This window comes from Mus musculus, chromosome 16 (genome assembly GCF_000001635.26).
Source record: "Mus musculus strain C57BL/6J chromosome 16, GRCm38.p6 C57BL/6J".
Lineage (NCBI taxonomy): Eukaryota > Metazoa > Chordata > Mammalia > Rodentia > Muridae > Mus > Mus musculus.
In genome coordinates, this window is record NC_000082.6 from 35,863,865 (window position 1) to 35,879,556 (window position 15,692).

A 15,692-nucleotide genomic window follows, 5' to 3' on the forward strand; every position below is an offset into this window, starting at 1 on the left:
GACAACCAGGGCTACATAGAGAAATTCTGTCTCAAAAAAACAACAACAACAACAAAAAAAAAAAAACAACTAACAACAACAAACATTAAAATGTAACATTGTTTCTTGTTGTTATCATTAATTTGACTTCATTATTTTTTTCTGTTTTTCCTTTCTGAGGACTAGATATCATCCCTCATATATGTCTCACAAGTACTAAACTCTAATTACAGGACAGAGCTCCTAAAAGAAGGGCATAGCTTTCCTCATCTTTGTGTTGCTGGCACATGGCATGCAGTTGAGGCTCATCAGATACTCACTGAATTAGTGCACTACTCTTTGGCTCACACTATAGAAGCAAGGATATCTGAGGCTGCACACACTTGTGCTAAACAAAATAACAGTTTAAAGATTAACACTATAACATTATTAGTGAGAAATGACTCACTGGGTAAGATAGCTTGTTGCCTGAGCATATGGCCAAGAGTTTGAACCTCCAGCACCCTTTTAACAGCTGAGCATGGCTATGTGTGCCTAGTATAGAGGGCAGAGATGAACAGATATCAAGAGCATCCTGGAACAAGCCTAGCCAAAAGGGCAAACTTCAGGTTCAGTGGGAAACCTGGTCTCCAGGCCAGAAGGCAGAGAGTAATGAAGGGAAAGCAAGAATTCCTTTCCCTAAGGTTTGGGCGTCTGCATCTCTATTGCTCTTGCTTATCTTACCTGGCGTGCTTCTTTATTTGTTACTCTTTATACCGATATTGTCATTCCCTCATTAAAGTATAGTGCAGGATATGGGCCCTGCCTACCACTAGTGAAGCAGGAGACCCCAGCCCAGCCCTAGTGCTGGCTGTTCCCTACATCAGGTGAAGAAGGAAGTTCTGGGGAGCTGGGATCCATTGAAGACACAGCCGATGCTCACAGAGCACTGGTACCCAGAGAGCCACACAGCATCCACTACACGCCCTGTCCTTGCCGTTCTTTCCCACCTAGGCACAAGCATCCCTCAACCCCTCCCAGGTCTCCTTCCCCTCTCCTCATCTGCAGACATCTCCCAGCACCAGAAAGAGCTGGTCCTGTTGTTCCAATGGGAGCTCTAAGAGCTGAAGGTGCTCCCTCAGGGAGCACTTCATACACATCTGGCTGAGACCCAGATGATGCAACTCAAGGCAGCTCCGGGACAAGCAGATCCTGCGTGCTGTGACTCCAGAGGGAAAATCTCCCAAGCAACGTGTTCAATGAACACAAAACTGTCCGCCCTAGCTGTGACTTTACCTTGTTTCACAGCATCTTCTTTTGTCTTGGACTCCTAAAACCCAAACAGTAAGAAAGCATTAATATGCAAATTGTTTCTTTATATTAATAAGACATCCCTTGGGCCAGACTGGAGACATAAGCTAAATTGAAATGATATCGATATACTTGGGTAATGAGCCGCTGAATACATCCGAAGCTACATGTAACAGCGCGTCTTCTTGTTGGCCACAACAGTGAATGATGAAATCAGACATATACAAGAGCCCCTGGCCCATACCAAAGGTGAGACAACTCAGCCCATGCTTTCCCGACACACAGTACTTATTTCATGATTACTGTGCGAGCATACTGCACGTGCTTCACAGAGGTCCCTGGCAATCTCCTTCACAATTGAGGGAACAGTACACAGTGCACTGCTCGCCTCCCAAGACCCAAAGGCTTCTGGTTATAAAAAAGCCAAGACAAATAGATACAAACTTAGGCACCCCCAATTCATTACTATTGTACCACCTCCCCAATCTTGACTCTTTCAAGTGTCAAAAGTAACTGATTCTTCATTGTTTATAGCCATCCATCCCACCACAGCTCCAAGCTGCTGTTTTCTCACTAGTGTGAAATGGCCTTGGTCTACCATTTTCTTTCTCTTTCTTCCTTTCCTATCTTCCTTCCTTCCTTCCTCCCTCCCTCCCTCCCTCCCTCCCTCCCTCCCTCCCTTTGTTCCTTCCTTCTTCCCTGCCTCCCTCCCTCCCTCTCCCTCCCTCCCTCCCTCCCTCCCTCCCTCCCTCCCTCCCTCCCTTCCTTCCTTTCATTTTTTTTTTTTTTTTGGATACAGTCTCACTATATAGCGTTGTATAGCCTTGACTGGCCTGGCCTTACTATGTAGAACAGGCTAGTGTTGAACTCTGCCTATCTCTACCTCCCTGGAGCTGGGATTTAAGGCACGAGCCACCTCACCCAGCACATCTTTACCATATTTTCATCACTGAGATCCCCACATACCTTGGAATGCCACCTTGTGTCCTTTTGAGTCCCTCCTAGGTTTCCTTACCTCTTCTGGAGACTCCTTCCTTGACTTCTTAGAGGCTGAGGCTTCCTCAGGGTCTGTGGGCATCAGGACAGTCAACTTGAATGTTCCTTTTTCTTGCCACACTAACTCATGATTCCCTCTCTCCAGAACGTTCTGCCGAACTGAAATGTTAAAAAAAAAAAGTTTTAAGCCAAACTGCAAGCGATCTTCACTTACATAATTATTTACGTGATTTCTACAGTTTACATTCATAGCGGTTCAGCCAGCATCTCTAAGAAGCAAACTCTGTAGAAGAAAAACTTACCAGATGGATTTGAATCGCAGATTTAAACTTATGTTGTGTGCCTGTGGTGCGCGTGGATAGATTCCCACCCCTGCTCCTGTGGGGGCCACAGCAGGACACTGAAGTACTTCCCTCCGTTACTCTCTGTCTTCTGGCTTGGAAACCAACTGGGTCTGTCACTGAACCTGAAGTTTACCCTTTCGGCTAGGCTTGCTGGCCAAGGAGTTCTGGGGATCTGCCATCCTGCTCTCTACAAGGGCACTCGTAGCCATGCCCAGCTATTACAAGGGTGCTGGAGATTCAAACTCTGGCCTCACATCCACCCAACAAGCTCTCTTACTTAGTGAGCCATTCCCCTGCCTCTGAACTTACTGGGCTGTTGTTAAGACAAGGTCTTACTATGGTAGCCCTGGCTAACCTAGACCTTGCTCTGTAGACCAGGCTGGACACACAGAGATCCACCTGCCATCTCTGTCTCCCAAGTGCTGGGGTCAACGCATGAACTGTCATGCCCTGCTTACTGTCTATAGTTCACTGCTTTAGATTAGTTATGGAGCATGCCCTGGGGGCCTCGAAATTACCAGCTTGGTTGCCCAGCTCATAGTGGCAACAGTCTCAGAGGTCCAGAAGCCGAAGGGAAGGATGTTAGGTCACTGGGAACCAATTCTGTGAGAGGAAGGGGAAGAGGGTGACCCTGGGTCCTGCCTTGTGCCACTGGCCCAAAAGCAGCAGGCCAACTGACTGTAGACTGAAATACTCCAGAATTGTTGAGCCCAGATAAACCCTTCCTCTATTCAAGCTGATTATATCAGATACATTGTCACAATAACAGAACTGGTGAACACCCTAAGCATCCTGTTAAACAAATCTTACTTAGGAAGACTCAGTCTTCTTGACTTGAGGTTTGTCTTGGGTCAGTGTACTAAGTGTGTTACATTGAAGAAATATAAAGAGTTTAGTAGTATAGTACCTGTACTATACTTGGTAGGCACTGAAGGTAGAAATATCTACAATGATGGGGACGACTGGGCATATGAAAGCCATGTTTTTGGAAAGTGGCCCAGCTGGCCATTATCAGAATGACCAGGAGTCCAGCCATTTCAACCAGCACATTAGCTTACAATGATAAAGAACCCATATTTGGTAGTAAAGGGGGCAGAAAAAATTAGAATAGAGGAGATTTGCAAAAACAGAATTAGAGCACCGGGCAGCTGAACTACAGTGAAAACTGAGCCGAGTCCAAAGCCTTGCATTTGATTTCCAGCTCTGTCATAAACTACCTGGGTGTCTGTAGAGAAATAAACGCCTCTGTTGCAGAAGTTTCGACATTGAACGTACTCTCAGGGAATGCTCTCAGTCATATGAAGAGCCGTGAAAAACATAAACTGCAAGCATCCGAAGCCAGAGATAGAAGAGGAAAATCAGTGTAGCTCAGACCAGGGAGAACCGGAAAGGAACAGAAGGGGCGTGGCCAGCATAGAAGATATGCAAACAGGTTTAGGAGAGAGGTGGGGAGAGCCACTGCTGTTTACAGCAGCAACCCAAACACTGGGCTCCTGTTCAGCTCTGGTGGGCTGCTCTAATGATCTCAGCGCCTATCATAAAGGGAGGCCGCGATAGCTCTCCCGCCTCAGCCATGAAGAGGGAAGGCCAAAGTGGGGTCTCACTTAGACGCTTCCCCCAGAGACAGGAGTTACAATCCATCTAGGAAGGAACGTCTGGCTCTAACTGTATTCTGTGAACAGACAGGAGTTTCCAAAGAAGCAGTACTGGGCTGTCGAGAGGATTGAGGTCTCCGTGACATAAATGAAAGCCTGTGACCTAATATCATGTGTCTATGTGTTTCCCTCCTTTTCTTCTACCCTGGATTTGGTAAAGTCCATCCGAGGCATCCAGACATGGCCACCTCTTCATAGACTGGGTGCCTTTAATCCCAGCACTTGGGAGGCAGAGGCAGGCAGATTTCTGAGTTCGAGGCCAGCCTGGTCTACAAAGTGAGTTCCAGGACAGCCAGGGCTACACAGAGAAACCCTGTCTCAAAAAACAAACAAACAAACAAACAAAAAACAAGAGTACAAGCTGCTCTTCTAGATGATGCAGATTTTGGTTGCCAGCATCTAAAACCGACCTACAGTCTGTAACTCCAGTTCAGAGGATCTGAGGCCCTCTTCTGGCCTCGGCAAACACTTTATACATGTGGTATACAGACATATGCAGGCAAACACTCATACACATACAATAAAAGTAAATCTTTTTGTTGTTTGTTTGTGTGTTTGAGGCTGTGTTTCTCTGTGCATTCTTGGCTTTCTTGGAACTCACTCTGTAGACCAGGCTGGCCTCAAACTCAGAGATCTGCCTGCTTCTGCCTCCCAAGTGCTGGGAATAAAGGTGTAAGTTACCACCACCCAGCAAAATACTATTTATTTACTTACTTACTTATTTTTAAGAAGATGAGTTTCCTTACTTCAAGGATACCTAAGCCCTTGCACAATAAACGAGCCAAATTGGGACTAAAAAGCATAATAAAGTGTGCCCATCTGAAATGGGGCTTACAGTGTTTTGAGTTAGGGTTTGAGAGGGTAGTTCATTCACAGAACAACTGCCTGGCAGGCTCAAAGGGGAAAAAACACAGGAAATCATGCATGCTTTATTGTACACAAATCCAGTAAGCCTACAAAGGTCAGATCTTCCGGTTCCTACCTCTATATGCTAATTTCTGCTGGGAAGGGGATGCTGAGAGGCTCAATAGTACTATCCAGCTATTGTAGACACGAGTGAATAGTTAGGCCTGCTCAGGCTCCTTCTGGGCCAGAGGGTGGTGCTCTCTACAGGAAAGAAATGCTGCTGCTACAGGGAAATTCCAGATGACTTCCTACTGAGGAAACAGTGCCTCAAGTAGGAAACCGAAAGTGAATAGAGAGACATTCTAGTCACCCTAAAGACTGCCTCCTCAACAGGGTTAAATTTTAATAGATTTTGAGTCTTCTCTGTTGCAAGTGAAACCAGAGGGATGGCCTGGAGCAGCCTGGGGGGCTGTGGGCTAGGAGCCCTGTAGGGAGAAAGCCAAGCAGAGATCCTGCGACTGGTGAATTTCATTGTGAGCCCAGCCCTTCAGGGCGGAGTCACCTGGCCAGCCCCGGGGTCTGCTGTAAAGGCTAAAACTGGAATTGTATTATCACAATTATTTTTCCGTGCTGTGTATTTCAGTATAGTACCAATATCTTAGATAGTCTCTCAGTCCCTCTGTTTTGTTGGTTTGATGGTCTAGATAAACAACAGATTTTTTTTAATGTTTAGCATGTTCGGGTCTCGTCAGAGGGCTGGTGGTACACAATCCTTATTCAGTCGACACTCACTGTACTACAGTGTCTAGGGTGGAGCTGGAGATGTCTAGTTACCCCGACCTCTCTGTGACCAGGATGCCAGTAATCTGCACCCCTACCATGTGACCCTCATTTGAGGACAGTGACATTCTAGAGAAAAGCGCTCTCCATACGGGTCATGTCTGCTGGGATACTGACAGCTGGAATCAAACTGGGACCCCTCTACTGTGGTTCTCAACCTGTGGGTCACAACCCCTTAGGATCTAATGATCTTTTCCTGGGGATTAGGTTCTGGTTCATAATAGTAAGCAAAATTACAGTTATGAAGTAGCAACAAAAATAATTTTGTGGTTGGGGTCACCTCAACCTGAGGAACTGTGTTAAAGGTCTGCAGCATTAGGAAGGTTGAGAATCACTGATCTAGGAAAAGTGAAAAATGAGATTCTCACTTTACTAGCTAGCTGCCCATTGAGGGCTCCCTTGTGAAATCAAACCTGTGTTTTCCGGAAGGGATCAGAGCTAAGCAGGTCTCTTGTGCCCTCCTACCCAGGCTTCCTGAAACCCTGTGTTACACCTTTCTCTTGTTTTCATTTTTTTTTTTTTTTTTCCTTCTTGGGTCTTTGCTGGGCTGTTACCTTGCCCACTGCCCGGTCTCCTCAGCCTCCTTTCCTCTCCTCTGGCCCAAATGTTCCCTCCATCCTGCACTCTGAGGATGACCCTGGTCTGCAAAATCTCTGATATTAACACATGGTGGCTTTCCAGAAGTCACAGATCTGGGACTTCCATTCACCCACCTGAGCGAGAAATGAAGGCTGGGCCTCCTTTGCAGAAGGCCAATAGAGGTGGGGAACATTCAACTGCTTAACTGTTCAGGAACCTTCCAGAGATGAGGGAACACCCCCAGTCCCTATCCCAACCTGGGTTCCAAGCTTACAGCCACCTCAGATCATCTTGGGGCTGAAGGACGAGGTAGGAACAAGACACCACCACCCATTACCCACCCCTGCCCTGTCCCTCCCTCCTCCACTGAGGCACAAGAGCTCTAGGGCTTTTCACTTCTCAAGCTCATCTCCCTAAGAACCCTGCGGTGCTAGCGGACCCTGGACTCCTCCCGTTTCTTAATTCTTTTCCTGCCCCACCTGAATAATAAAAACAGGACAGTTAAAACAACAAACAAGGGCTGGAGAGATGGCTCAGCCGTGAAAGGCTAGGCTCACAACCAAACAACAAACAAACGAACACGGGAAGGTCCACAGATTGCTTCAGGGAGCGACTGGGAAAGCAAGGGGAACGCCACTCCCGGTTGCGCTCGCCACGCAGATTCTGCCTCCAGGATCTCCCGCACCGAACGAGCTGCAGCCGAGGGCTAGACCTGGCACCCATGGTCCCAAACCCCGCGCGAGGCGACCCTCCCCGACCTTCGCGCCCCTCACCATCCTCCGGGGAGAAGAGCACCCGGAAGCGTGCTGGGTTCCCCGGCTCCGGGACGACCTCGCACTCCCCTCCTCCGGATTTCTTCCGGCTCTGGAAGTACACTTGCAACTTGTTGATCAAGTTCTTTGGGGGGTCGGGGCCCCAAGAGCCCTCGACCAGCAGCGGGAAGGAACCCGACGCTGCCATCCTGACTGAACTAGGAAGCGGCGACTGCTGGGTCGTCCAAAACTGCTCAGAGTTTTAACATTGAGATAACTTCTTTCGCTTTCATTTCCTGGAAATCCCTCCCCGTCCTTAGTTTCTATCTTCACCTCGCTATCCCAGGATTGGAATAGTGCAACAACAACAACAACAACAACAACAACAACAACAACACACACACACACACACACACACACAGAGCTACCACCCACCCACCCCCAGGCACTTTGTTCTCCTGCTCTCAACAGAAGCCAGTCAATCCTCCACCCGAGCTCTAGCCTCCAGGCCACCTCCTTAGCAGCTCCAGAGCTGGGCCCCGCCCGCACTCCACCTGAGCTACAGCTGAGCCCTGCTCCATCACTAGGATAGTTTCTGCATACCTGAAAACCCACGCTGTATAAGAGAAGGAAAACGATCCTCTCAGGATGCTCCCTGCTCACTTGGGGGACCACCCGAGGGCATCTGACCTGACTTTCCTGCTTCAGAATTCTGTTTTCTCATCTGTGCATACTTTGTGTTTACAAACTCCCAGTATTGAGGAACGCGTGCTGGCGTCCATGCTTTCTGGGTGTTCAACGGAGGGACACAGGTATGGGGACACAGGAGACGGTCGACAACTCTAGGGAGAAATACACAGGTGTTGGAGCAGAAGAGCATGGGCTCCCAGCCCAATTATGGAAAGATCAGGTAGCACTTCTGGGCAAGGGACGTGCTACCCGAGAGCCTAAGAACTACTAAGAAATGACCTTAGATGGTGGGTCTCTGGGGCTTTGTGGTTCACTTACACAAAATAACTTAGGCTGCTGCATGGTGGCTGAGTTCGACAGGAGTGAGAGAAAGCCAGGCTGACCTGGGTGCTCAGGAGAGGGCTCTGGTCCCGCTACTGGTCTAGGGCTCTTGGGGCTCCGACACCCGCCTCCCCCATTCCCCCTCCTAGGAAGAACGTGATGGCCTCTAAGCTGCCTTTGGAGACAAGATTGGCCGAAAGATATGAACAGTTCATCCAGGAGTGGTCCAAGCAACAGGAGTGAGGTGCGCCTACTGTGACCGGGATAAGAAGAGACTGGGAATCTGTATATCCTTAACGCGTGATGAGCGAATATTTGGGATACGCATTAAAGCAGGCTTTGCCGGTCCAGGGCTAGAGTATGGTGACCCCCTCGGGGCCCCTGGTAACACTATCTGATGGAGAACAGGGACGATGGGGAGTCTGAAGAGGACCGAGGTCTGAAAAAAAGGAAGGAAGCCGAGGCAGCACTCAGAGCTTCCCCCCTCCCCCCCCCCTTTTTTTTTTTTTTTTCTAGACAGGGTTTCTCTGTATAGCCCTGGCTGTCCTGGAACTCACTTTGTAGACCAGGCTGGCCTCGAACTGCCTCTGCCTCCCAGTGGTGCTGGGATTAAAGGCATGTGCCACCACCGCCTGGCAATTTTTTTTTTCCCAGATCTTTCCAAAACTTTGAATGGACAGGAAGACCCAGGAGTCAAGCAGCCGGGTGAGGGATGGGGGTTTGGGCTCAGAAAGTTGATATTTTGTTTCTTGGAGTTAAATATTTTTGAAAACAGAAAAGTTCTCGATATGGGCAAATGTTGGTACAAAGAGGGATGTGGGAGATATTGGTGGTGTCAGCCAGGACATCCCAGGCGCCAGCAGCTAGGCATTGTAAATGAAAGCCGTGAACCGGGGCTGGAGGTGGGAGTATCTAGGCAATTTTAACGGTTTTTTACAGATAGGTCCCATTTCTCTGTAGATGGTAATCAGACCGATCGCACAACCCAGTGTGAGACTTGAGAAAATCTTGGTAACGCTGAAAGGCTTCTGAAGGCACAATAACCAAAAATTAAATCAAAATCAACTACATAGCATTCCGTTGCTTACCGGTGCTATCTCCTGGCACCACTGAAGCCTGTGTTCTGAGCACACATGTGCACTTTTGCACATATAAAATCTTCACACCAGACAATACCAGTAAACACTCTCTGAAACACTCAGCTCAGATGAGAGACTATGATATGGATCACAGTTTTTAATGTATACAATGTTTCTGTTCTTAAAAAAAAAAAAACTTAATGTCTTAGTAATAGAAAGCAGACTTTTAATATGTTCCTGCTGTCATTTGTCAACATGACAAGTTAGTCTATCTTTGGATCGTACCATGTTAGAATGCTTGATTTTAAAAATTGCTACTTCAGGGCTGGTGAGAAGGCTCAGTGGGTAAGAGCACCCAACTGCTCTTCCGAAGGTCCGGAGTTCAAATCCCAGCAACCACGTGGTGGCTCACAACCATCTGTAACAAGATCTGACTCCCTCTTCTGGAGTGTCTGAAGACAGCTACAGTGTACTTACATATAATAAATAAATAAATCTTTAAAAAAAATTGCTACTTCAGAGGCTGGAGAGCTGGCTCAGCAGTTAAGAGAACAGGCTACTCTTCCAGAGGACCCAGGTTCGACTCCCAGCTCCTGCATAGTAACTCCAACCACCTGTAACTCCAGTTCCAGGAAATCCAGTAAAACTTACAGCTTCTGCGGACACTTCACACATATGATGCACAGACATACATGCAGGCAAAATACCCATACACTTAAATAAAAAAAGTATAATTAAATTTCTTTCAGTGAATTTTGGCTTGTGATTAAGACAGAATTTCTATTCCAAGTTCTGAAATGGTCCTAAACACACTTCTGTCATTTTATATTGTGTATTTAATTCAAAGTAGGGTTCTCATCATTGACAATTTTAAAATAAAAAAATATTCTGAAGAAAGTTGAAAGGGCTTCATGTCTTGCAGTAGCAAATATTTGAGCCATGATTTAGTTCTCTCTATAAAAAGAAACACATTTGTTACAATGTGCAAATTTGCTTCCATTTACAGTAAATGGTAAAAGCATATGTGAACTCAAGAATCATCTTAGAATGATTTTCTTTATGATTTAACACCACTAAGTGCTTAGTTTGCTTGTATACTTTGAAAACTGTGTCCCTGAGGTTGCATTAAATTTTGTCAGATGTGAGTGAAAGAAAGATATGAAATCTATCTCAAGGTCTGTCCAGTTCAAAGGTTCTTTGGAGAAAGACAGAACTTGAATATTGTTACTTAATACCAAAGAACTGAATCAGTACAAAGAAGATCAGAGATGCACGGAAGAGAATTTACTGGGCTTTTTAAAATTCCTGATCTTTAAATAATGCTGAACAGTATCCAGGTATCTTTCTCCAATTTCCAGCATTCTGCCTGCAGATGGCGCTCATCACCTGAGCCAAACAGTGTTGGACCCGGTCAGTGTAGAGGGCTTGGCTTAGGTAGGCTAGAGTGCTGACTTTTCTTGGAGTTCATCCCTGTGTCATCCAAACTACCAAGAAAATTGACAACTCCTGTTCCAGGTTGTAATCCACCATAGTGCAGGAGTCACAGAAACAAGATTTTGAGGGGGCATCAAGAGTTTGAGGTGGCTGTTACATTGTCCCCACAGTCAAGGAGGAGAGGGGGATGAATGCTTCTGATCATCTCACTTTCTCCAGGATTCCAGCCTAGGGAATGGTGCCGCCCACAGTGAGCAGGACTTCCCACCTCTGTTTACCTACATAAACCCCCACAGGCATGCCTTGAGGTCCATCTTCCAGGTGATTATTGAGATCAAGCACCACAGATGGGAAGGAAAGACAGTATCTTCAGAAAGGTACAACATGGGAGCTAGAGAGATGACTCAGTAGTTGGGAGTACTGGCTACTCTTCCAGAGGTCCTGGGTTCAATTCCCAACACCCACATGATGTTCACAACTGTGGTGTACAGGCATAATATTCAGGCAAACATTCATTCACATGAATTTTTTTTTAAAGAAAGTTACAACTTAATCATGCGTAGTTTGTGCAGAATAAAGAAAAAATAAAAACCTTTTCTGGATTTCTGCCAGATAATCACTGAATTAGATCCACATGGGAACCTCTCAAGACTCACAGTAAACACAGCACTGTCGCATTCATACATCTTACTATGCACAATATATACCAAAATGATACCATGAGGGACTTAGGCGGGAAAGTTTGTCTCTCTGTGTTTATTGTAAGTTTTACTGATAAAAATGATAAAACATAAAACACTGTATTCCACAAAAATCAATCTAAGAGTTGGGTTTTTGAAAATATTAACAAGACTGACAACCAAATTAGCCAAAAGAAAGAGACAGAAGACCCAAATTAATAAAATTTAGGGATAAAAAGGGAAGTGTTACAACAGACTCCAGTGAAACTCAAGATCCTTAGGAAATATTTGGAAAACTTCTACTCAGAAAAAAAAAAAGTTGAGAACCATAGAAGGAATGGACAAATTTCTCAATGCATATAACCTACCAAAATTAAACCCAGAAGATAGAAATAACTTAAACAGACTCACAACAATGATACTGAAGTAGTGATTCTAAGTCTGCTCACAGGGCTGGAGGGATGGCTCAGAGGTTCAGAGAGCACACTGCTTTTGCAGAGAAACTGAGTTCTCAGAACCCGTGTTGGATGGTTCTCACCCACCTGTAACTGCAGCTCCGGGGGATTAATCGCCCTCTTCTGGATGCCACAAATATACACACATGGTCAAAAAATAAAATAGATCTGTGTTTTAAAAGTCTCTTCACAAAGAAAGATCTGGGACTGGATGAATTTACTGCTAAATAACACTTTCCCCCCACTTTGTTTTATTTTAAAACAGTCTCTCCTGGTTCCCGTTTCCAACTGAGCCTGGAGATGATCCTGTGCCACAGCTCTCCATACCTGGGTCCCGCCTGGAGAGAGCTGGTCTCCCAAGAGTGCTGACACACACAGGCATAAAGGAGGGACACAGTCAGAGACAGCAAGACCAGCTAACACCAGAGATAACTAGATGGCAAGAGGTAAGGGCAAGGACATAAGCAACAGAAACTGAACTCATCATCAGAACCTAGTTCGCCCAACAGAGCAAGCCCTGGATACGCCAAGACACCAGAAAAGCAAGACTCTGACTTAAAAATCACATCTCATGATGATGGCAGAGGACATTAAGAAGGACATAAATAACTCCCTTAAAGAAATACAGGAGAACACAGGTAAACAGCTAGAAGTCCTTAAAGAGGAAACAAACAAACAAACAAACAAAAATCCCTTAAAGAATTGCAGGAGGGCTGGCGAGATGGCTCAGCAGGTAAGAGCACTGACTGCTCTTCCAAAGGTACTGAGTTCAATTCCCAGCAACCACATAGTGGCTCACAACTATCTGTAACGAGATTTGGTGCCCTCTTCTGGAGTGTCTGAAGACAGCTACAGTGTACTTACATATAATAAATAAATAATAAATCTTTAAAAAAAAAAAAGAATTGCAGGAGCCGGTAGTGGTGGTGCACACTGGTAGGATTTGCTGAAGGAGGCAGAGGCAGGAGGATCACGAGTTTGAGGCCAGCCTGGGCTACACATTTTAAAAAAGAAAAAAAATTGCAGGAAAACACCACCAAACAGGTGAAGGAATTGAACAAAACCATCCAGGATCTAAAAATAGAAATAGAAACAATAAAGGAATCACAAAGGGAGACAACCCTGGAGATAAAAATCCCAGGAAAGAGATCAGGAGTCATAGATGCAAATATCACCAACAGAATACAAGAGATAGAAGGGAGAAGGGTAGAAGATACCATAGAAAACATTGACACAACAGCCAAAGAAAATGCAAAGAGCAAAAAACTCCTAACCCAAAACATCCAGGAAATCCAGGACACAATGAGAAGACCAAACCTAAGGATAATAGGTATAGAAGAGAGCAAAGATTCCCAAATTAAAGGGCCAGTAAAAACCTTCAACAAATTATAGAGGAAAACTTCCCTAACCTAAAGAAAGAGACACCCATAAACATATAAGATACCTACAGAACTTCAAATAAATTGAACCAGAAAAGAAACTTCTCCCATCACATAATAGTCAAAACACCAAATGCACAAAACAAAGAAAGAATATTAAAAGCAGTAAGGGGCCAGGACAGCCAGGACTATACAGAGAAACCCTGTCTCGAAAAACCAAAAAACCAAAAATAAATAAATAAACCGGAAGAGAAAAGGGTCAAGTAACATTTAAAGACCTATCAAAATTACCCCAGAACCTAAGAGAACACAAATGCCAGCTTAGGCTACTATACCCAACAAAACTCTCAATTACCACAGATGGAAAAAACAAGATATTCCATGACAAAAACAAATTTACACAATATCTTTCTACAAATCCAGCCCTATAAAATATAATAGATGGAAAACTAAAACAATGAGGGAAACTACACCCTAGAAAAAGCATGAAAGTAATCTTCTTTCAACAAACTCAAAAAAAAATAGTCACATAAACATAATTCCACCTCTAACAACAAAAATAACAGGAAGCAACAATCCCTATTCTTTAATATCTCTTAGCATCAATGGACTCAGTTCCCCCAATAAAAAGACATAGATTAACAGACTGGATACATAAACAGGACCCAGCATTTTGCTACATACAGGAAATGCACCTCAGTGTCAAAGACAGACACTACCTCAAAGTAAAGGGCTGGAAAACAATTTTCCAAGCAAATGGTTCTAAGAAACATGCTGAAGTAGCCATTCTAATATTGAATAAAATCAACTAACAACCAAAAGTTATCAAAAAGGATAAGGAAGTACACTGCATACTCATCAAAGGAAAAAAAATCTACCAATAAGAACTTTCAATTCTGAACATCTATGCTCCAAATGCAAGGGCACCCACATTCATTAAAGAAACTTTACTAAAGCTCAAAGCACACATTGCACCTTATACAATAATAGTGGAAGACTTCAACACCCCACCCTCATCAATGGACAGATCATGATCAGACCTAAACAGAGACACAGTGAAACTAACAGACGACACAGTGAAACTAACAGACGTTATGGACCAAATGATTTAACGTATATCAATAGAACATTTCATCCTAAAACAAAAGAATATACCTTCTTCTCAGCACCTCATGGTACCTTCTCCAAAACTGACCATATAATCGGTCACAAACAGGCCTCAACAGATAAAAGAAGATTGAAATAATCCAGCACATCCAATCAGATCATCATGGACTAAGATTGGTCTTCAATAGCAATAAAAACAACAGAAAGCCCACATACATATGAAAACTGAACAACTCTCTACTCAATGATAACTTGGTCAAGGAAGAAATAAAGAAATTAAAGACTTTTTAGAATTTAATGAAAATGAAGGTACAACATACCCAAACTTATGGGACACAATGAAAGCAGTGCTGAGAGGAATACTCATAGCTTGGAGTGCCTCCAAAAAGAAACTGGAGAGAGCATACACTGGTAGCCTTACAGCATAACTGAAAACTCTAGAACAAAAAGAAGCAAATATACCCAAGAGGAGTAGATGGCAGGAAATAATCAAACTCGGGGTTGAAATCAACCAAGTAGAACCAAAAAAAAAAAAAAAAAAAAAAAGAACTATACAAAGAATCAACAAAACCAGGAGCTGGTTCTTTGAGAAAATCAACAAGGTAGATTGACCCTAAGCCAGACTAACCAGAGGGCACAGAGACAGTATCCAAATTAACAAAACCAGAAATGAAAAGGGGATATAACAACAGAAACTGAAGAAATTTAAAATATCATCAGATCCTATTACAAAAGCCTATAGTCATCAAAACTGGAAAATCTGAATGAAATGGACAATTTTCTAGACAGATACCAAATGCCAAAGTTAAATCAGGATCAGATAAACCATGAAAACAGTCCCATAACCCCTAAGAATTAGAAGCAGTCATTAAAAGTCTCCCAACCAAAAAAAGCCCAGGACCAGATGGGTTTAGTGCAGAGTTCTATCAGACCTGCAAAGAAGACCTAATACCAATACTCTTCAAACTATTCCACAAAATAGAAACAGAAGAAACATTACCTAATTCATTTTATGAAGCCACAGTTACGCTGATACCAAAACCACATAAAGACTCAACAAAGAAAGAGAACTTCAGACCAATATTCCTTATAAATATTGATGCAAAAATACTCAATAAAATTCTAGGCTAGGCTGGTCTACACAGTGAGCTCCAGGGAAGCCAGAGTCACACAGCGAGAGCCTGTCTAAAAATAAAACAAGTATTAATAATAAAATTAAAATTTTAAATTTAATAATTTGAGACCCAAATATATCACTCCTGGGCA

The 15,692-nt window shown here is 44.2% G+C and overlaps 1 protein-coding gene across 4 annotated transcripts in view; it reads right to left on the reverse strand.

The window, feature by feature from the left end:
* Positions 1-7,654, reverse strand: part of Parp14 (poly (ADP-ribose) polymerase family, member 14) — a 39,627-nt gene extending 31,973 nt beyond the window's left edge. The window contains exons 1-3 of one of the 4 annotated variants that reach the window (XM_006522392.4): positions 7,303-7,654; positions 2,285-2,424; positions 1,255-1,288 (exon numbers count right to left, since the gene is read on the reverse strand). In XM_006522392.4, the coding sequence (XP_006522455.1) occupies positions 1,255-1,288; positions 2,285-2,424; positions 7,303-7,489 (361 nt within the window). In that variant the 5' untranslated portion in view covers positions 7,490-7,654. Of the gene's footprint in view, positions 1-1,254; positions 1,289-2,284; positions 2,425-2,567; positions 4,488-7,287 lie in introns of those variants that run through there. The other 3 variants (XM_006522394.4, XM_006522393.4, NM_001039530.3) reach the window with 3 other exon arrangements.
* Between the last annotated feature and the right edge of the window lie 8,038 nt (positions 7,655-15,692).